Source organism: Aquila chrysaetos, chromosome 21 (assembly GCF_900496995.4).
Source record: "Aquila chrysaetos chrysaetos chromosome 21, bAquChr1.4, whole genome shotgun sequence".
Lineage (NCBI taxonomy): Eukaryota > Metazoa > Chordata > Aves > Accipitriformes > Accipitridae > Aquila > Aquila chrysaetos.
In genome coordinates, this window is record NC_044024.1 from 2,302,581 (window position 1) to 2,324,986 (window position 22,406).

The following is a 22,406-nucleotide window of genomic DNA, read 5'->3' on the forward strand; positions in this document are numbered from 1 at the left end:
TGTCCTGCGCGTCAGGGCAAGGCAGTATTTAGTCCGCGCGCTGCTGAAATGCATAAAAGTCACAATTTAATTCTAAAACTTCTGCAAAAATTGCCATTAAAAAAAAACCAAACAAACCACTTCTACAAAACGCATTTCCAAAGTGCATTGGAAGAATAATGGAATTGTTCTCTACCACATCGATATTTTATATCACGTATTTTATAACATGCATTATCATATATGACCTAGACATATGATGATATAAAGTACGTAACACCTATAATATCTACGGGAGTGACAGCGGAGGGTGATTTGACGAAGGTAAAGCAGCTCTGAAGACAGTGTAATTTCTTCTCGCTAATACCATTTGATGGATGTACTTAGCAGGAAGGCTCCAGCATCTGTGCAATACAAGTTTAATTTTGTTCTCTGTAACCAACGAGGCCAAGAAAAAAAAAAAAGCCCTTCTGTTCCTGGGGCCTGGAGTATGAGCGCTGCGTTAAAAAGAAGATATTCATTCACATCTGAAAGGAATTGCCATTTGGCCCGTTTGAATCAGTGCAATAAAATGAAACGTCAAATAAGTCAGGAGATTAGCGAGGGGAAAAGCCAAAATACTGTTTTGCGAGAGCGATACATGGCAGGATAGGCTCGGAAGGGAGCTGAACGGCAAGGGACAGGCTAACCGCAGGGAGGCTGTCCTTACTTGAATACCTCGTAATAGCTATTTTTGAGCATTAAACCCTCCGCGCCCGATGGCACGCAAGGGCTTTAAAGCCTTTGCGCCGCGTGCGCGAGAAAGGCAGCCCCCCGACGGCCCCCCACCCCTCCCCGCTCGTATTCGGGACGGCGCAGGGTCCGCCGTCGCCAACTTTCCGATCGAACCGCTTGCGGGCGACGCTCAGCGTCCGAAGACCCCTCGGGACAGCGCGCAGCCCGCGCTGGCCGCCGCGCCAGGGCAGCTTTAAGGCAAACCCGGTGCCGTCCATCCCCCGGCCGCGGGCGCCGCCTGCGTAGGAAAACCCCTGTTTAAACAATATTATCGCTGCTAGTTAACAAGAGGGCAAGAACAGGGATGAAAAAGGAGTAGGGTTTTGGTTTTTTTTTAGCATTAAATACCCCTTAAAAATAGGTATGACCTCCTCCTCGAGCTGTATCTCACCACCTAAACCGACCTGCATCCCGCGGTGGCAGGAGGGACCTCACCCAGAAACCTCCTCCTCCTCCTCCTCCTCCTCCTCGTCATCCGCTCCGGTGCTGCTCGGGGAGGCTCTGCACAGACCTATCGCCCTGGACAGCGTTTTTCAGATAGTTTCCCAAGAAAGCATTACCTGTTCCTCTCCTTTTGCCCAGGAAAGGGGTACTTTGGAGCCAGGTCAGATGATGAACTGGGTGACAGATTCCCAGCGAGCGCTGGCCCTTGCCTTTGGCCGAGGTGAGGGTCTCCGTCCTGTCCTGCTCAAGATCTGCACAGTTTATAAAATTTCTATATCCAGTTTATAAAAGTTTCCTTTTTTATAAGTATACAATTATCCAGTTGAATCAAAAAGTGATTTTCTTTTTATGTTGAAAACTCAATTTTAAGGTTGGTGGTTTTTTTGGTCTTTTTAATGTCTAAACTACTTAGTAAGTAATGCAAAACCAAAGTAAGAGTTTATCTTTTTTTTTTATTAAGACAATCCCACAGCTGGAAAATGAAACATCCTAGATTACATAAGTGACTTCAAAAAAACTCTAGAAAAAAATCTTTACAAATTTACATTTGTACAATACAAAAACTAACAGCTCATTGCATATAAATATTACATTTGGTCTGCCAACAAGTGGCATCAAAATCCCTGAAGTATTCATTTAAAGGGACCTGAGATAGCGGATGTGAAGATATGGGCATAAATATCACCTGAAAAAAAAAAATCAATATAGAAAGTAGACATAATTCTAATAGTTTTGTGCATTTTTGGAGTATTTTTAAATCATCCAGAACATGAACTGTAGAGCCTAAATCACGTGAATTTCATCGCTCCGACATCAACTGGTGTTTCTAAATGAAGTCTGCTATAATGACTCATGGAAGAATGAATAGCCTGTATTAGTATTTCTACAGAAAAATAATCATCAGACTTTGATTTCTGAATATATCCAAGCAGCCACCACTGTCTGAGGAGGCCTTTTTAGGAAGAGAAACAGAAGCTTTTGATTTTATCTGCCGAAGAGCGGTGCAGCCGCGAGGCAGGCGGGAACCCCAACCCCTCCTGCGAATATTTGGGCAGGACCTCGGCCCCCCCGGCCTCCGGAGCAGCTCCCCTCGCCACCCTGTCTGCTTCTCACAGACCCAGAGATCGGGAAGATATGCAGTGCTTGCCAATTAAAAAAAACCCCAAACTGAGGAACTGCTCTTAATTGTTCACCGGTTTAAATATTTTCCAAATATTTACACATTTGTCAATTCCCAGATCTGGCTGTGGTTATCTACCGGGAGTACTAACTTGCAAGTGCAGCACTAAGCCGCTCGGTTTCACTTTAAATTCTCACAAACTCTTATCAGGTACCCACATCCATGCACATAAATGTATTTAAGCACCATTTTTATAATACTAGAGTTAAGGCTGTGACAGCAATTCCACTGGAAATCTAATTTTTCAGGGATTCATAGCACAGTTGTGTAAGTTTGCTGTGGGCTGAACATGACATATTAAAAATGTACAAGCTTCCAACAGGTCTTTGCATCTCTAATACTAAAAAAGACAACTTTTAGACTAAATTTTGCAGGCTGTTACTTACTGTACATAAAGGAGTTTTTTTCTTCAATGTGTAAACCTCTGATATACTAATATTTGAAAATTATCTATCGCACATGCGCAGTAATTTTCTATAATACATACTTGTAAGAACACAATGACAGCTCCCTACAATACTAAATATAGATTTATCCTTGGATTGTTAACTGCTCCTTCAGTCTATCATGTAAATAATTAGCATTTTATAAAACTTTGCATGATGGTTTTAAAAAAAAATAAAATCAAGAAATGTAAACACACAAATACATTTTTTAAAATATTGAATTCATGACACAGACCAATGACAGCAGGACATTCCAAGTCAGGGCTGACAAGACATCCTTAAACCTACAGCTATTCAGTTTTCCCTGTCATTCACTGCTCAGATTAAAGATGAAATATTAACCAAGTTCTTATCCAACATCAGTGATTTAAACTTGTTTCCTCATGTTAATACTGTGTGATTTTGACCGGCTGTCAGAAACATTCCAGAGACACCCAGGAACAGCCTTTTCAAATGCTTGACAAGGTTCATCTTGCTTTTTGCAGTCAAGAGAGCCTCCAAACATTGTCAAAAGCAATACACTGTAGTTGGGTCCTTCCACATTTTTTAAATTACTTGAAAACTCTCTTTACTATGCACCCGGTGTCAGCTCTTTTCAGTGCTCTACGTACTACACAGTCTTTCCGCTTTTGTGCGGGAGAAGCAGCCGAGGTGTACATTTAGGAAAACATTCAGGGAAAATTAAAATAACGCAACAGGATGCAAAATTTTAAGCAGCCAAAAATCCTCCACAAATTATTTCTTCATCATTATATTTAGCTTGTTTATCTGCAGGGTGGGGCTGATTGGGCTAAGTGGGGTGGCCTCTGCTTAGTTTACGGAGAAAGGAGTGATAGAAAGCTAGAGAGGAGTGATAAAACTACCCAGACCCATCTAAGTTCAAGCACCAACATAAAAGTTTCATGGGTTATTTAAAACAGAAATATCTCGTGAGGCTGGAAGCACGCAACTTCTACAAGGGTTCCACTAACTGCAATTCACCTAGCAAGGGGAAAAAAAAAAACCAGGAGTAATTCAGTAGACACGGAGCACACGTGTTAAGGGATACCAGGTGGAACCAAGTGTTGTTTTACGCAGCCGTGTGTAAAAGGCAGCACAAAGGGAGCAGTCCCGCTGCCGTGCCTCCCTGCAACCGCCGACATCGGAGCAAGGGAAGGCACGTGCTGCCCCGTCCGATCGGGCAGCATTTCCACTCGGGGTACGGATGGCCACAGAGGCGCAGAGCAGCCAAGAAGCCAGCCCTCAAACTTTCCATCTTCGTTAAATCCACCTCCGGCAATTTGGGAATGTTGCTAGTAAACCAAGTAAGGCAGATATAAAAAATATGGAAAGTCGTAGGAAAAGAGAGGCATAGAAAGAATTGAATCTTACAGTCTAGCCGAAATAAAATTCATCAAGACATCACAAGTTTCCAAAAGAGCATCATGAATAGCCTACAGGGGCAACCAAGGGAAGCTAAAGAAGAAAGGTGGAGCAGGGCAAAGAAAAACAAAAGGTTGACAGAGAAAAGAAAACGCAGGCGAAGTTTGGGCTGAACTGAGACAATAGCACATCACTACTGCAAAATAAGCTTCGTCATTCACGCCCTGGTCGGGGAAGAAATGGGAGCGCTACAGGGACGGCAGATTTGTACCCAGGAGAAATCCGAGAACAAAGATGCAGAGGACGGAGCGCTTGGGGCTAACGCTCTGCGGGCGAGGGAAGCCCCTCGGGGCGCGAGCCCTGTTTTCCAAGGTGTCTCCAAATGCTCCCAAGTGCCCCGGCAACTCGGGAGAGGGAGCATGCAAGATTGCACATCTAGAGAAAACTTCGAAGCACCCATACCCGAGAATTAATCCGACAGCAGCAGAGGAACCCCTGGCCTGCCTGCACGCCTCGTTAGCCTTCAGGAATCTGATACGTAATCTGGCCTTCAAACCCTTTTCTTAGGCAGAGTTTTGGAGGTTTTTGTTAAAAGTGCAAGGAGAGAGACTACGGTCCTGACTCTGCAACCCGCCGGGCAGTGCAGCCTGCTAGGAGCTCGGCAACCCCAGGAGATGCTGGCTGAGCACCCAGGTTTTGGATCAGGGAGCGAGACGATAAAAGGTCTAAATCATTTTACTGCTTCTGCTGCACCGGTTGGGTTGATACTAAGTTTTCTGCAACCATAAGTGGCTCCTGATAGGATCTGGGTTTTGAGAGAAAGTGTCAAAGTTACTACAAAATTATGATTATTCCACAGAATGAGGCCATGAGAAATCAATTGCCTAACTCAGAGAAAGAATCCAGATACGAAACCAAGTAAAAATAACATCTCTAAAACCAAGTTATTTCGTTCATGCTTATAAAAGGTTCTCATGCACAAAAAAAGCTGCTTTTTTTTTTTACAATAAGCAATAGTTCTGTTGTTCTAGCACACCCTGCTGTCTAGCTCTTAATCATGTAACACATGTGATTAATACTTACGCCACAGCAAAGTGATGCTTCACTGTTATCTTCACAGTACTTCATTACATAGAAAAGATACATTTAAGAACATATTTAATATTATTCTAATTGCTGCTAAAATACACAAACTTATAAAATGATTTCTCTGGAATCCACGTGTTTTATCTCTCCCCAACCCCTACACAAAATAAATAAGTAAGTGGATCTTCGGCCAGTCAGAAATATATGAAAAGCATTTCTTTTGCATTTCAAGATTTTCAGGCTTTAGAACAGAAACCATAGTGTTTACATTAGCTCAACAGGACTGATCTAAAAGGGGTATATGATTCTGACTATGAACTGATGCACACATGCTATACCTGGTTACCATATGTAGAAGGACCAATCAGTCAAAGAAATAATACATTTGTTATAAATATATATGTGTGTATATATATATACATATTTATGAGAGAGATGATAGGACAGGTGTTTATATTTTAAAGCCCAATAGAGAACTAGGAGAGCCTCTGCACTTTTTTTTTTCCCCATCAAAACACAACTGAATCAAGTCCAGAAACGGATTACGGCCGATTCAAAACATTCCTTAAAAAATTAAAAGTGTGATTTTTGTACTGTACCATAAACTCATGTTAACGCTCTGAGCAATTTAGGATATACTCTCCTCCATCACAAAACTAAACCTCTGCATTTTTTTCAAGTCATTTTGCATCTAACTAGAATTTTTGGAAAGCGAGATAAAATAGCTAGTGCTTAATATAGAAAGTCAAAAATTAAATTCCTTCTGCATCTGAGAATATACATGGGTCACTCTTTGCTGCCTGAGGTTTTCCAGAATTATTGACCAAGCTGTGCACAGAAGAACTTAAGGATATTGAATGAAAGTTTAAAAAAAAAAAAAAAATTTGAAAAACTCCACCAAAACTTTCTGTTCTCTCTGTGTAATCGAACTCACTCTCCTAACCAAGGTAGAACTGTCAGATTCGTTCAGACAACGGGAGGAAGTTGAAGTCCCATATATATTCCAGCCAGACCCTACGAAGTAAGAGGCTGCTCATCTCCAGCTCAGCCCACGCCAAACACCTGTTTCTGTTCACCGAGGAGCAAGACTACAAATGTCGTCACATACTGTACTACTACTACCAAAATGATTTCTGTTTTCAAGTTAGCATTTTTCGGGATAACAAGAGTACAGTGCAACACGAATTCTCTTCTGGAAGCTTGAGATACAAGAGTCCGCCTGGAGGATGTGAACGGGAGCTTATCCGTACCGCCAGCCACCAGAGGTACCGGAGCTCCGTTCAGCTCCCTCATCACCTTCGGGGGGCAAATTAAACCAAACACAGATTTGCACTGAGCAAGTGGCAGCAGAAACGTGTGGGAGACACTCGGCCTGTCTGCACAAACGAATCACCCTCTGCCGAAAACATTATGCTTCTGAAACCTCTGATAATTACTTAGATTTCTTCTCATTGTGTCAATATAATGGAGATATAGTTACTCTACAACTTCGTGAGCAATTCCATCCCTCTATGCTCCCTCCTGCCTCTTCTTCAACACGTACTGAATAATAGCATCTATTTTCTTTTCAGTTTCCAGTAGTTGTAAATAGAGGTAGCTGAGCTACTATTAAAAATCATGTTATGCTTTGAAGAGGAGGAACCTTTCAAATGTTGAAGTTACCCCTTAGCTGCACAATCTCTATTAATACTATAAAAATATGAGAGGACAAAAAGAAAATAGATGCAAGTAACTTTTGCATTTGGCACCTTTTGTCTAGATATTCATACTTCTCAAGTATTCTCTTTTTAATAAAGTTAATGCACACATAGGACACACCACATCAAAGGTTTGCTACATATTTACAAGGCACCAACCCTTTGTCACTTTTTACATGAATAAAGAACCGATAGAAAGCACATCAGGACCCCCGTAACTGTAGTATAGACATACTTCAGTTCAGCACAATTCATGAACGTTTGGCCTGGGAAGATTAAAATAATCCAGATCCTTCTTACAATATAGAAACTGTAAACATTTTATAGCTGCCTTTAGGATTGGTGTATTGTGCAAAAGTTATAATTATTACTGTGTATAAGGATTTATGGCAGAAACCACATAAAAACTCTGTAAGAAGGTGCTATTTCTATAATACAAAAACAAAACAAGGGAGAGAAGTCATAATCGTGACTCAAAATGTCATGTTCTTATTGAGAAGCTGGAAGCCTCTTTAATGTGATGAACTTGTAGTGTGTGGGGAAGAATTTCTGTAATTTAAGGCCTAATGAATAAGGCTTGTTTTGACCAATGAAGTGTGGCGATCTGAAGTTTTAAAACAAACGCAAACTGACATAATGGAAAAGCACCACTGTGAAACGTGAGTGGAGTCCCCGCACAACTTGCTTGGTAGATTTTCTGGTAAAATCCCTGCAGTAGAAGGCCATTGAAGTTCTTTTAAAATTGTTCCAAAGTTTTTCATCTGTCAATAATTCCATCCCATGAGATGGCTGACCCTGGCTTTTTCTGTCATTTTCCGCACCCTGCCTGACCTGGAAGTACCAAGGTTCAAAGGATCCTCGGTGTGCACAAAATTGTCATTATCAGAATCGTCGTTGTACAAGACAGTTCTCCTGCCCTCATTCCTTGTTTTGATTCGAGGCGGTCTACTGAATCGCCCTCCAAACACGTTTTCACCAAATTGTCCTCCAAACAAATTTTCAAATTCATCATCTGTAATTCGGGCACGTTTCGCTCTGGTGGCTCCTCGCGAGGCTCCTCTGCCTCCTCGGCCTCTTCTTCCTCCCCTGCCGCCACCTCTTCCTCTGCCACAGCCTCTTCCACCTCTACCACCTCTCCCCCCTCTACTCCATCTCCCCCACCTCCCCCATCTACCCCTCCGCCCTGTCCCTCTGCCCTGCCAATTCCGTTTCCCACCGGTGATTTTTCTTTTGATTTTTCTTTTGGGTTTTTTGGATTGCACAACTTTGCTGTAGTCATGGTCTCCATCAATGTAATCCTGATCTGTTCTAGATGTTGATTCAGAGTCTGAATCGGACCCACTTCTGCTTTCAGAACTTGAACTGGATCCCGATTCCCCACTTTCTGATGAAGACAAACCAGACTTTTCCTTTAATTCTCTCTTCTTCTTTTCCTCTTCCTCCGCCTCCTCCAGATGCTCATCTTCTTCTGATGCACTTAGTAACTTCCTCTTGACTCCTGTCCGAGGTTCTCTGCCATCACCATTTGTAAGTGGTCCATCAGGAGAGTGATCTAAGCAAACACAAAATAACCCTATCGGTTATCATCATCACACCTGAGCCAGACAGGATACAAAAAGTGGGATTCGCCTCATCTGCCTTTGAGGTGTGCTCTGGGGACGATCCAGCTCTGAGCTACTCACCACAGATGACCTTTATATGCTGTGGAGACCAACAGGTGCTCTAAGGGGAAAATTTATCAGACAAAGTAAACACAGTTCATCTTATCTGGAAGCAAGGACTGCAAACTCTCTTGACTAGGAGTTCAGTGAAGGACAATAGTGAATTGAATAAAAGGAAAGTGAATAAAAGGAGCCTAGAGTGACTAGGTTAGACACAAACATCTAACATGCAGTCAGGTGAATGCTACCTAGGGTGGCAAGGCAGAAAAAACTCTAAAATCCATTTCAAACCCATATACGTTGAAATAACACTCTGCAAGCAGTATTTATTCCCCATCAAATGCATGTTCTCAAAAGGCTTAGTCCAGGGAATGCCTGTGGCAAGCACAATTTCAAGACAGTAAATCACCTGAGAAAACTCACCAGCATTGCTAAACACCTTAACTTAAAAATATATAAAGTATCTCGCTGGCTTGGGACGCAAAATACTGTATGTTTTCAGAGTTACGAATCTGACAACGAAGATTAAATATCTTCTTTAACACGGGATACGAAAAGCTCACCTGCAACGTACAACACTGCTACAGCACGGTAGTACGGACTTGACAAAGGCTTCAGGGTTTCAGCCAATGCTTATTCAATGCCTATCTCAGTGGAAAGTCTGATTAACATGTCCCAGAGACAAAATACCAGTTTTCAAACAGTGTTTCCCTTCTAATCACAACTACTTAGCCTTTGATAAAAATATTTAAATTTTTAAAAACTTTTTTCATCTTTGCTTTCCACTTGATTAATAAAAGGACAAGGTTTTGGGGTGGGGATTCTTTTGGTTTGCTTTGTTTTTATAACTCCTGAAGGAACTGTAATTCTCAAGAAGTTTAAGAGCAATCAAGCTTTTTCATCTGGAGAAATTTTAAAGGACCTCACTGAAGTGCATGTGGCATCATGTGCATGCCACACTTCAGACAAGAGACCACAGAACCGTAAGAAGTTCAATTCATCTTCTAAGTAAGTTCAAGTAAATTAAATTCTTTAGTATGGTTTGGGAAAATAGTATAATGCTAGACTCAGGCAAGAATATCATAAGCATCAGACAGAAACAACATCTTTCATTTCTAGTGGAACCAGTCATTCAAAGAACAGAGTACTTATTATTTCTCACCTTGTTTCACTGGTGTAGATTTACTCCTGACTGGCCTACTTTTCCCTGGATCAATGATATTTCCACTTCGGTTTTGTGCATTTGAGCCTGAGGAAGATGGCTGACCTTCCATCTCTTCACCAGTGGCTGAACCCAGGGGTTCTTCTGCTGTATCTGAAACTTTAGACAGGACACCGCTAATGTGACAGAGTCGTTTTTATCCTCTATTTATAGGGTTGTAATGCAAGGCATTCTAGGGAGGTTTTGTATCACCTGAGTTAATAGCCCAAGTCAGGAGGTTAACCTTGCCAAGCTGCCTCTGCAGTCATGAAGAGACAGATTCCTCCGGGGTGTAATCCAAAGTAAGCTTACTGTATTCATAATCACTGTATGAGAGAAGCCCGTATACAGGAAGCCCAGGCTCTTGTCACTAGATTAATTCTTACCGAGGACAGACCCAGGTTGCCTATTCTCTGACCCTTAACAATAACTTACCAACAACAGCTGGAGGGCCAAGTTCAGCTAACACAATCTACAGACAACATATTTCCATGACCTTGCTACTTGCTCTTTCAACAGGTGGGTTTTGCACGTGTCTCATGCATATAAGCTTTAATCTGGACATACAAGTTGCTGCAAGAGAAAGGATGCGTATTAGAAAATTTCTCCTCACCATGAGATGAAACTGAAGAACTAGTCCTAGTCAAAGGCAGTGAGGTATTCTGGTTGGGTTTAGGTTGAATCTTCATTTGCTTCTGTTTCCCTTTTGGGCTGAAGACACAAAATATGCCAAAGAGATAAAACTGTTAGTACCAAAAGACTCAAACATAAAACCAATTTCCCCTGCAAAGTGCCTTGTTTTTTGCAGCAAATGCTTAACAGAAGTCAACTCTTTTTCCCAGTTCTTGCACAGGTGTAGTAACACTAAAAATAGTTAGAATATCATTCCGTTTGCTAAAGGCATCTGAGCTTGCAAGAACAAGATTTTATCTCACCCTTTAAAACAAATACTCAGTTTACTTAGATAATGTATCATACAGAAGTCAGAAAAGTGTTATACAACACTTTTTTCAACAGTTACTAAATGAAGGCAAAAAGAAACTTGGTCTTCTGTTTCCCCCAGAGGGAATACTTCTATCATATAGTCTTTCACTTACCAGAATTGTGCACAAACTACAAATTGAGCATGGAATCTGAGCTCATGATTCTATCACCCAAAAGAACAACTGCATCAGGAAATGAGCAATACTGTTACTGAATGCTTATTCATGAAGGCATGTCTACCATTGTCATCTCAAATGACACTGATAGCAAGTCTCACTATTGTTACGTTACCTAGATGCTCTACTAGTTGAGGGTGAACTGCTACTGCTTCTTAGCCGTTTTCGGTACCGTGGCCTTTTCCTCTTCTGACATTGCATTGCTGACTTGTACTCAGAGATGATATTTTTCATGTGATTTTCAAATAAGGCAGATAGTCGAAGTGTCATGCTGTAAATCTGGAGTGAGAAAGCATGGTCATACTTATTAGAAGTTGAATAACTAGAAGACCGGGGTGGGGAAAAAAAAAAAAAAAAAAATCACAAAGATGCCCAGACTTTGTAGCAAAAAAGCAAAATTCATGGTGATGTTCAACTACGAGGTTCTTTACAGATAATTTCCTTCCATGGCATATGCGTATTCTTGCAATAGGAAGTGTTTCCGTAAAAGGATTTACTTATAGTACAAAATATTTACAGAGTTAAAGGAAAAAGGCTATTTAGATTACTGAAATACAGCCTTCTTTTTTAATCTCCATAAAGCACGGAAGCATGCCATTAGATATCTTGAAGTACCAAGGAAAAAACCAATTGAACTTCACCGCCCCTCACCTTTTGTCTTTTGCTTTAACTCCCTAGTGACAAGTCCTTACACCACCCCTAGAGAGCTGCACACAGAAGCCAACTAAAATGTCCTCATTCCCAACTTCTGTAAGCCAGATGTCAAAATGCTTAAACCATGTTCCTGTCCTCTTTCCAGGCCTTCCCTCCGTGTAGCCTCATCCACAAATTCACTCATGGCTATTTCTCTGTATTTCAGACTGTATTTACTTCTGTTCAAGATTTTACCTTGGATTTGTTTGAGCTATGACAAACTAATAGTTCAAACTCAGCATAAATAAAACAAAGTTCTTGATTCCTTCCTCACACCCATACAATTCTGCTGCATCCAGTCTTCTGAAAATTGTGTTAACACCATCAAGATGTTATCATCATCTTATACTCAAGACCTCTTCCCATTTCTTGCAGTCTGTCTGAATACAAAATCTCTTTGATATAGAGTTTTCTTTACATTCATATGACTTAATTTTTGCCCAGACCCTTTTATTTTAGAAATGTCGCTTTCTTTAGCTCTGGCATGTAGTACCCTGCCCTTCTTGCCTCCATTCAAGATGCTGTTGCAAAGATGGTAAAATGGGCTAGAAAACCTCAGGATGTTGGCCAATATTTGGCAGCAGATGAACCTGCAGTGGCAGAAGGCCCAGCTGCGTGCCCCAGCCCTCCAGCAAGGATCACCTCACTGAGGCACTTCACAGTATTTAAGCAAATGGATATTGATGGGCCACTCTGTTAAAGTAATTTGGGAGTTGACTCACAAGCTGTTCAGTTATTAATACACAGGGAAGTTCCCAGGGAGCGTGCAGCAGTAAATAACTCACCAAGACTACTCTGATGCCAAGCACACATAAGACACACTCAAATTACTTGTCGTCTTGCAATCCTCTACTGATTGCCCTTCTATAAAAGCAAGCAAAAGTTACTGGTCTTCATCTTCAGCGCTTACCCACAGCCCACCTTTCAGCCCTTATTCAACACCAAGAGTTCAATCGACCTTCAACGACGGCAACTTTGAGCTTTCTCTCATGCTCACTAACACACAGCTGGAGTTCCCCCCTCCCACAGCATCATCCTACTTCAAGCTTACTCTCATCATCCAGTTTACACAAGACTATTACTCCTCAAGCGACAGGTACGGTCACACAACCTCCTGCTTTCTCCCATCTAGCACCGTTTACATGTGCACTGAAAGCTCTTTGCAGCACACTCTGCTCCTTCTCCTGCTTGACAGCGCCTAGCGTAATAAAATCTCGTGTCACACCGTGTTAGGTGCCCCACACAAATTTTACAGTAATATTAAATTCCATGTATTATTGTGCTTTAAGTAATAGTATCTCAGTCTAGTCCCAAATGGCACGTATTTCTTAATAGTCTGTAAGTGTTCCTGTTTCTACGCAAGAAATATTAGGCAACTTTGCGACCAGCACACTTATCTATGCTAAATGACATGTTTCAGAGATGTGATTTTGTCACAACTTAAGCATCTTATTGAATATGCAGCTTTTCCTTATAGTAAGGTCATTACAACTTAGTGTCTGGAAACACGGTCAAAATTCTGCCTGCTTTTATATTATGAAGACATCAACCACTCAAATTCTATTTTGCATCAACAGTGGTAAAAACCGCATCTGTGTTCTCATGCCAACTTGTGATTTTTTGAGCATAAACAACGTATCATTAAAACATTTGAAAATTTTAGAATTGTTTGGTCATTTAGCTTCTTCGGAAAAGCTGACAAGCAATGTGCTGCACAGGAACACATATCAAACATAGCCATGTTTCCATGATCAGTCATAGACTTAGTAGTCATTTTACCTAGCTTATATAAAAATATCTATATTCTAACATTTTGATCTCCCTTTTCCCTCTTGCCATATCCTACTTAGGGCTCCAATCCAATCCATTTTTTCTGCCTAAGCAGATTCCTATTCCTGCATGCAGAAAAAAGCAAGATTGGCACCTGAGGAACACAGGCAACACTGTGCGAAAGTCTTGCCAAGTATACTAAGTAAACTAGAAAAAAATTAAGTGTCATAATGCTCTCATCTCCTCCGGCAGTAGAAATATTGCATAATACTTGCATTAACAGTAGATTAAAAACATATATATATATATGCAGTTATCAAGCTGATAGCCTTGTTTCCAGGAATAAATTACTGAAAAAATAAAAGCAACTGGTGATCTGTTTTCTGCTGCAAATATTCAAAGAAATAGTTGCAACAGTAACCATACAATTTCTCAGAAGCTTTAAGTTCAGGAAGTTCAGATGAAAATGAAATTCAGAAGTGATCTTCGTGAGCAGAACAAAGCAAATTTATAACCATAGGTCCCAGAACTGACATATACTACTTATTTTTATTTCACAATGCAGTACTTTCCTCTTCAGATGCAGACCTTATTTCATGCACTGTACTCATGTAGGGCCAGGGTCTTTGTAAAGAAGGCATTAAAATTTATTACTTACTCGAGACTTTTTATTAGGAGTGTAAGCTTTAGAGTTGCAGAATATTAAACGAATGTCTTTGTAGAATTCCAAGGGACTAGTGTAGTTTCCTGCTTCCAAGGTTTCTTTCACAGTGCTGAAGTCCATAGGAGTGTCTACAATATCTCTATAATCCTGTAAGAATACACAAGAAAATAATAAAGGCTGTCAAATCCTACAGCAATAAAACTACCTAAGTGTTCACCCACAACAGTGGCTCTCAAGTAATTATTTCTACTTGAGAGTTACTGCAGATAATTCTCTGAAAACATCAGTGCACAGAACATGGTGCATTCCAGCTCATAAAGGGAGAGGTTAGAAACATGCCCAGCATGAATGTTTTGCCAAAGGATAAACAATAGGCTTTTTTAATTTTGAATATGGAAGTTGTACTTACAGGATAGGAGAAGAGATCAACTGGCTGTCTAAAGGGCTCAGAGTCCTCTCTTTCATAAATCAGGTTTAACAACTGCTTGCATTGCTCTTTCCAAGCATCAGGACTTGCTTTCATGGGCTGTCTTTTTAGTCGTCGTCTTACCTGCAGTGAAAAAGATGTATTTTGTCATTTTTCAGAATATTCAAATTTTTCACTTTAAGTTCCTATTAATTTACTAATGTTCTGATTCAAAGCAGATTTTCACAATTAAAACCAGAATTGCAGTAAGATTAAAGCATAGCTGATGGCACAACAATATGCAGTATGCAAACTGCAGAAATATGCCTTTTCTGGTAATATGTAGACACTCAAACCCACGAGAGGTATGCAATATTTCACATCCAACCTTGTTATTTTTATCAGCTTTCATCCAAATTTGACTGAAAATTGAATCTGTTCTAGGTACGTTTCAAGTCAAATAAAAAAAAAAATTCTTCAGCAATTAAGTAAATTTTTCTGCACAGTAACTTCCTTAGCCTGCCAACACTTACATACACATGCAACTGAATTCACATAGTTACTCCTACAGACTACTGGCCATGACAAATTTAAACCATTCCAGACCTAAATGAGTGTTTCAGTACCTGGTGTACCTCCCTTCACAAGCTAGACCAAGCAGAAATGTTTACTCACTCGTCTTTTTCCAGAGGAAGTTCCCGGAGCGTCTGAATCTACATCTACTTCTGCCACCTAAAGGCAAAGTTAATGATTACACACATGCATGCTTGTATGCACCCTCAGCAATGGAAAAAGGGTTAAAAACCAGCCAGCCAACAACGAAAACCCCCAATTTTAAACTACTCAAACGCAATGAATGGTTCAAGCAAAACAGAAACTAGTTTCAAACTAGAAGTCACGTAACTTAAAAAAAATTTAAAAAATTAGGTGGATGAGCTGTTTCATCTCTTTTCCAAGTCTGCTTCCATAAAAATTATACATAAACATGTGAGAAATATGAATGGCTTATTTTCAGTCCTTAAAACTCAGCTAAGTCCCAGTATTGCAGAGCTGTATTCCACTGCCTAAATGTTCATGCTCTGAGCAGCGGTACTGAGTTTATTCAGGTTTCATGTAGTGACTTACTTACATCAAGTGTATGTAATGTTTTTTCAGAATCTGGATTTAGAAATTGCAACAAAACCTCCTTTGTACACAGCTTTCTACCAGGTATTAAAAATAAATAATGTTGAGATGACAGGCAAGTTCCTACAAAGAATACGAAAGTAATTTCTTTCTTATTTTAAAACATACTATAAACCAAAACATATTATAAACCAGCTCTTTGAAAGGCTGGAGAGAAAGGAAGGTGATATAGTAGCAATTATGGACACTTCATCACTGCTTGACATGCAACAGATGAGCTTCACAACTGACACAAGAAGGTTGAGTTGGGAAAGGAGGGTCTGCTATTTAAGTCATGGAAATCCCTCATTTTCTTAAAAATACTCTTTTAGTAGTCTGTAAAATAGATGCCATTATTATATCTTCAGTTATATAAAAGTAATTAAATTATGACATTGTAGTCTAGATTTTAAGTTTCAGTACAAATCTAAACCAACAGCACCAGCCATAAGCATATAGGTGTTCAAGCAGCATCAGGTTTAACTTAAATATTTCAAAATTGCAACAATGGAGTATGTCTTGGGGAAGGGAGGAGGGAAGAATCCTCCTAACTAAATCTTACACCAGCTCATGTATTAGAAAACAACACTGTAAAAGTAAAACAAACCCAGGTGACTTAGGTTGTAACAGGTCGCTTTTTTGCAACAGAAACTGCAGCAAATTTCAAAATGTTTACAAACTGCATTTAAGGGGAGAAGGTGTAAGGAGAGAGAAAAAGTTAGAGGAAGTGATATCTAACCCGGTTTCTACCTGTCATTTCACTCCAAGGTACAACTGACAGGAAATGACACAGAATTACATAAGAAAACCAGCTCTGCTGCCTCATTGACAATAGGAGAGCTGTCATCCTTCTGGTTTTGGCAGACTGAATAACAGCTCCAGTTCATATTTCCCTTTCTTACTAATACTTCCTCACACAACAAAACATCATGTACTGAGAGGAGATTAAATATAGGCAGTTCCAAGAATCATTTTTACTTACTTAAGGGAGCTTATTGCCCCAGGTGAGCAACATAAATGGCCTAAATAGGCTCATCTCAAAAAGTCAGTGTAACTACCCATAAAATAAAAACTAAAAAAAAAAAAAAAAAATCTTTGCTCAAATTTCTTCTAAGTGCTGAATTTAAAAAGGTAAGAAGTTCTGACGATCAGACTTAATGGTCTTACCTCCTCTTCATCAGTACTGCTTAGGTCTTCTGCTTTCACCTTGTTGTATATTTCTAATATATCAGTACAGCTCTGATCCCTGCAGGACAGTAACAAAAGCCAAAATACATAATCAATTATCTCAGAAACTCAAGATGTCAGGTCTATAAAGTAAAAAAAAAAGCCTACCCAATGAAGCGAAGTAAGACATCTGTTACAATTTTGGCTGCTTTGACTATAGGACTGTCTGGCTCGTTGAAAGTCCTGGCATTATGTTCAATGTATCGTACCTCCCACATCAGTGCAGAGATTCTTCTAAAAAAACAAAAACAAAACCAAAAAAACCCAGGAAAGGGGTAGTGAGGAAGGTGTACATTATTTTTTCTTCTGAGTTCAGTAGGATTCCTCAGTAAAAAAAGGAATCAGCTAATTCAGATCCAGGAGAAACAGGTTGCTAGAGACCAAGGTAAGTGGTTTCTGTTCACATACTGCTGACTGGCCCAATGTGCCAGGCTGCGACAGCCTTGTGGAAACAAGATGTCCCTCGTCAAATCAGCAATGAATGGAATGAAAAGAGGAAACAACCCTACTGAAGAAGACTGCTAACTGCTCCCACTTAGAGAAAGCCTTAGAGATAAAGTGGTCTCCAGAGGGGGGGGGAAAAAAAAAAAAAAAAAGAGCAGGACATTATTTATCCCCAAGTTAACTAGAAAAACTGAGATTTCTAGTTTACAGCACTACCTAGCCCCCTTCTGGCAACTGCAGTACAAGCAAAGCATCTGGTTCAAAGGCAGCAGAGATACAGATGAAGCAAATATGCTCTGCCTTCAAACATATCCAGAGAGGAAGGCTCCGTGCGTTACATAAAAAGGCGCAGATCCAGATATATCAGCTTTTGCCTTAACAATGTGGCCAAAAGAAATTATTATTCAGGAAGACTCACTTTGCCGAAGGCCAAATAGAATCTGATCTTATGCTGTTGACTCATCGAAGAAATATATTGCTGAAGTGGCATTAGATAGTATTCAGCTAAACATATTGTCCTTGATGGGGCTATAGTAAATGTAGATTACAAACAAATAAAAATCTAACTGACCTATAAAACCTGTTTTCAAGTCTCCTCCTGATCGTGGTGAGGTCAGTTGGATAAGCAACAACAGTGCAATACATGGGATAGGCACTAAGGTCCACTGGAACAGCAAAGGGATTAGAAATGTCTGAAAGACAAAAGATCAAAATAATTTAGATGCCTCAGAAGATACCAGAAGGGCAGTTATAACTACACTCCTTATAATGGTTTCTGGGTTTCTTTCTAAGAATTCAGCAAAAGCAATACAGATCTACAGCCGGATATGTCATTACCCAAAAGGTAGGATTCTTCCTCTTGTACCATCTGTTAACTGCTCTTGAAAAAGCATTTTTTGTTTAAGTATTGCATCTGAGATTTACATGCCAGCAGCCAACCATATTGCTAAAAAGCAACATGGCATATGCACTTACAACAGGAATACTACAACAAGCAATGTAAACTAAGAATACAGGCATGTCCTATGTATAAATACAGGGTAGTATTTAAATCATAGCGTGCTATTGAATGGCTACAAACTAGTTACAAGGGATTTTTTGGTTGTTTTTTCAGAGGTTTAATTCAATGTTAAGCTCATTCATATTTAGATATGACCCACTGAGAATCCCCATTAACCTGAAAGGAAGCAGGTCAAGCCCCAGAAAAAAAAGGACTATAACTGAAAAGGACACCATATGCAATTTAAAAGGCTCTTTTCAATTATTTAGTTGGCACATTCCAAATACTCCACACCAAGTCCAAACACTCCATCCTATCTACTCTTTAGTCATGTGCCACCACATGGATATTCTTAATCCTTCCACCTTTTCTCTCCAAACATACCAAGGGAAAGAAGTTGCTCAATCCCCCGGATTACTCGTTCACATTCTTCATCTCTGGAATGGGCACCCCATTCTCCTTCCTGGGGTTTGTAGAGAAGAGCTGTCAGCTCATCTGGAGTCACAGGAACTCCAGCACCAACCTCCTCCGGATAAGCAGCTAAACATGAAGAATTCAACAACAGTAAGTACTAGCAGTGGCAAAAAACTGTTTACTTTGTATGTGGATGTGAATTCAATACACACTTACTTCCTTCTGGAATTGGTTCCATGTCCCATGGACTCATCCTCTCTCTTTCATTGTTGTCCCAGCTATTAAAAAAAATATATTCAAATGCATAAGTTAGAGCTGAATATAACAATACACCTTTTCTCTACCAGACTTAAACCAAAAAGGTCATGCCTATTAGAAACAAGACTTGTCACTTGCTACATTCCAACTCCTTATTTCTCTCTTGTATCTCCTATATATTCACTGCACTGCTGTTTTATGCATTGTTTTATGAATAAGTTCATAATTAAATAAAAACAAAGCGGCTGATTACGTATTTAAATGGAAAAAAGGATCCTAGTTCTTGAGGTACATGCTTAAGTTGCATGTAAACATCTAGGAGACCCAGAGCATGTAAACATGTGTGATACATTAGAGCTATGTAAATACTTACTGAACACAGTAGCACTGGAAGGAACTATCAGGATATTCTGCCTGGAAAGGCTGCTGACTCTCCACAGTTCCAAACCACCAAGCGTCATCTATTATACTGCGAAATCTATCCCCTGTAAGGAAGAAGATTGCATTCAGCAAAAGAACAACATAAATAATTGTTAAATACTTCTTTTTAGAGAACCAACTTCATCTTTCATAAATGCACTACTTCAATTCTTACATTTTGCACTACAGCCCTTCCCCTAAGGGAGGACTTTTGCATCTCTAGTAATTAGTCACAGCTGCCTCCATGCCTCAAATCATAGTGTAACAGTAGCCGCTTCTGCCATCACAGGCCTCGTAACAGTTTCTCTCATTTCTCTCTTTTTTCTGCTACAGGAATTGCAGCAAACATCAAATAAAGTTTCCAATGATCGCTGTAATTTCATGTGTGGTATAGTCCTTTACATCATGTAATAGAGATGCTGTATCCTATTAAACAGCTGCAGAAATGTTGCAAAACATATGGAAGTGGAAAAAAAGTAGTCACCTATTTGCCAGTTCCTTTCTTTGGCTTCATTATAAAACTGATGCAGCACAAGGAAGTCAATAACATCTGGCATATCATGGTACCTTCATGAAATAGACAAAAAAAATTGCTTCTATAACCCATAAACATAGTTCAACACGTACAATACAGAGAGTCTCCAAAAACAAAATTTCATGCATTTTGTTTTCAAGTTTGCTGTAATAACTAATTAACACCATCATCATGCCTTGCAAGAGACAAAAGAAAGGAGAGGGGGGAAGCTTCTAAACTGCAAGAAAATCTCTTGAAGAATGTCATCAGCATTTCAGTTACTTACTTTATGGAAAATGATTCTCCTGTCATTTTGCCTGTGATTGGATCTAGGAATGCAAGCTTCAAGCAGCAGAGCGTAGGAGGCCCAACTTCATATTTAATTCCTACAGTCTTCACAAATTCTTGTTCCTGTTTATCAATAAGCATGGAACAGTGTTATTTTAACTTGCTAACAAAAACATCCATGTTAAAGTACCAAACATTAATAAAAACCAAATATATTTCCACTCTACAGCCCAGGTAATTTCACCCATAAAAGTGGTCTTTTCCAAATACTAAAAATCAATCACAGTCACCTTAAAAAGAAAAACAAAAAAGACATAAGATGCCCATTCCCTTGGTAGATTTGTGAACATTATACCCACAAATTATTTTTTTGTAATAAAGTTCTAAGGAACATACCCACTCTGGTTTTAACCACACTGATGGCACCAAAGATTATACCTGACCAAACCCAGGGCCTCTCACCCTTGCATAGCAATGTGCAGGGGAAATAAAAGGAAATTCTTCCTCTTAAAGCGGAAATTCAACAATAGCCTTTATGTTCACATCCTGTCAAACATCAGCTGGTGGTAAGGACTCTATCCTAAGTGAAATGCTATTTCCTTTTCCTTACAAACTGATGATGCCTTTGAAGATTACAGCTAGAATCCCTGAATACCTAGGACCAGTAACTGGATATTTTTCCAGTAAAGCAATTGTTTTCATTAAGAGAACCACTGGCATACACATATATGAATATTAGCATACATATGTGCTCTTCTCTTGATATGAAATCTGAGTAAAGCAGAAAAAAATATGGCAACACTGTGGATTGCATACTAAGGGGTTCAAAGTAAAAGGATAAGAAAAATCAACATAGCTATGTAAACCTAGTACCTATCCAAGCATATGTTGTAAGATCTTCTCTTGCCCTTCCAAGAATTTAAGAACATACACAATTATATGCTTAGCTAGATCCACTCTTTAACAGAGCTTATGCATACGTTTAGGTCTTTGCACCATGATGTCTTACTTCTTATCATAGCATTAAAAACAATAAATAGAACCTAGATGTTCAGGTCATTGTAGAGCGCTGACAGAACTACAAACAGCTTTTGAGTAGTGGGTTCTGAATTAATTAGCGTTAAGAAAAAAAAAGCAGGGCAACCTGTTCCAGTGCTTAACTGCTCTCACTTTTTCTTTTATTTAATATTCTACATTTTTTTTAATCCATCAGGCAAGAATACCACACTAGATAAACTTTCACATTCTTTAATATCCTTCTGGCCTCCTATCAGGAACTGAACACATGTAAAGGCTTTGTGTTAATGAAAACACTAATTTTAAGATTTACAATTTTAATTTCGATATTAACATTTTAAAGTGATGCTTTCTTCATATTTTTCATACTGGTTTTTAATGTCAATTTAACATTACAGAGACATTCAGCTCTTGAAAGTATTTGTTTAACTTACCCTGAGTTCCATTTTGTTCCATGGTTGTTTTTGCATGTTAATACTGTAAATTTTTGCTTTCCTTACTGCCCGCACATAAGCTTCATGGCCTTGCCTAAAGTATATGATCTTAAAAGAAAATATAAAAACCCCATTATTTTATTGATAGTTCTCTTCCTGTTTATTCTAAAATTTCTATGAACACATCAGGCATCATCCCTTTCAGAACATACCGCACACTTCAGTATTTCATTATAAAGCACTCTTCTCCTTAAAAATATTGATATCAGCCCCCAAAGTCGCACCTGCTATGTGCTTCAAACTTGGGATCATTAAGAAGTGTGCAGGTTTGTCTGAAGATGCACAATCAAGAGACATAGGACAGCTATCTGTAAACAACTGATTGCCTAAGAATAAAAAAAAGTTATCAAAACTCTGCCTATCTTGAGCACGATTCACTGAAAATATTGCTAGACATAATAGTCCTGACCAAAACAAGCTCATCAGTGTAGGCAGGAATTTCAGAATTGCTACACTTATTACCTCATCGCCCATTTGTGGGACAAAAGGTGAGCGGCGGGGTATAGTATCCAAGATCCACTGTGGGGCAAGCCATTCTTCACTGGGTTCACCTTCCATCGAAAGCAGTCCACTTGGTTTCTTAAATATATTACATTAAATTTAGAATGCAAGCTGTAATTACTGTGGCAGAACATATGAAAAA

The 22,406-nt window shown here is 39.5% G+C and overlaps 1 protein-coding gene across 3 annotated transcripts in view; it reads right to left on the reverse strand.

Annotated features, from left to right (window-relative positions):
• Positions 1-1,629: 1,629 nt before the first annotated feature.
• Positions 1,630-22,406, reverse strand: part of BRWD3 (bromodomain and WD repeat domain containing 3) — a 64,006-nt gene continuing 43,229 nt past the window's right edge. Inside the window, exons 23-39 of one of the 3 annotated variants that reach the window (XM_029996598.2) lie at positions 22,226-22,342; positions 21,704-21,811; positions 20,251-20,375; positions 19,935-20,017; positions 19,404-19,515; positions 18,989-19,050; positions 18,743-18,898; positions 17,930-18,050; positions 17,023-17,148; positions 16,854-16,933; positions 15,199-15,257; positions 14,527-14,667; positions 14,112-14,264; positions 11,106-11,269; positions 10,444-10,541; positions 9,792-9,950; positions 1,630-8,520 (exon numbers count right to left, since the gene is read on the reverse strand). In XM_029996598.2, coding sequence (XP_029852458.1) covers positions 7,733-8,520; positions 9,792-9,950; positions 10,444-10,541; positions 11,106-11,269; positions 14,112-14,264; positions 14,527-14,667; positions 15,199-15,257; positions 16,854-16,933; positions 17,023-17,148; positions 17,930-18,050; positions 18,743-18,898; positions 18,989-19,050; positions 19,404-19,515; positions 19,935-20,017; positions 20,251-20,375; positions 21,704-21,811; positions 22,226-22,342 — 2,652 coding nt within the window. In that variant the 3' untranslated portion in view covers positions 1,630-7,732. Of the gene's footprint in view, positions 8,521-9,791; positions 9,951-10,443; positions 10,542-11,105; positions 11,270-14,111; positions 14,265-14,526; positions 14,668-15,198; positions 15,258-16,853; positions 16,934-17,022; positions 17,149-17,929; positions 18,051-18,742; positions 18,899-18,988; positions 19,051-19,403; positions 19,516-19,934; positions 20,018-20,250; positions 20,376-21,703; positions 21,812-22,225; positions 22,343-22,406 lie in introns of those variants that run through there. The other 2 variants (XM_029996597.2, XM_041118881.1) reach the window with 2 other exon arrangements.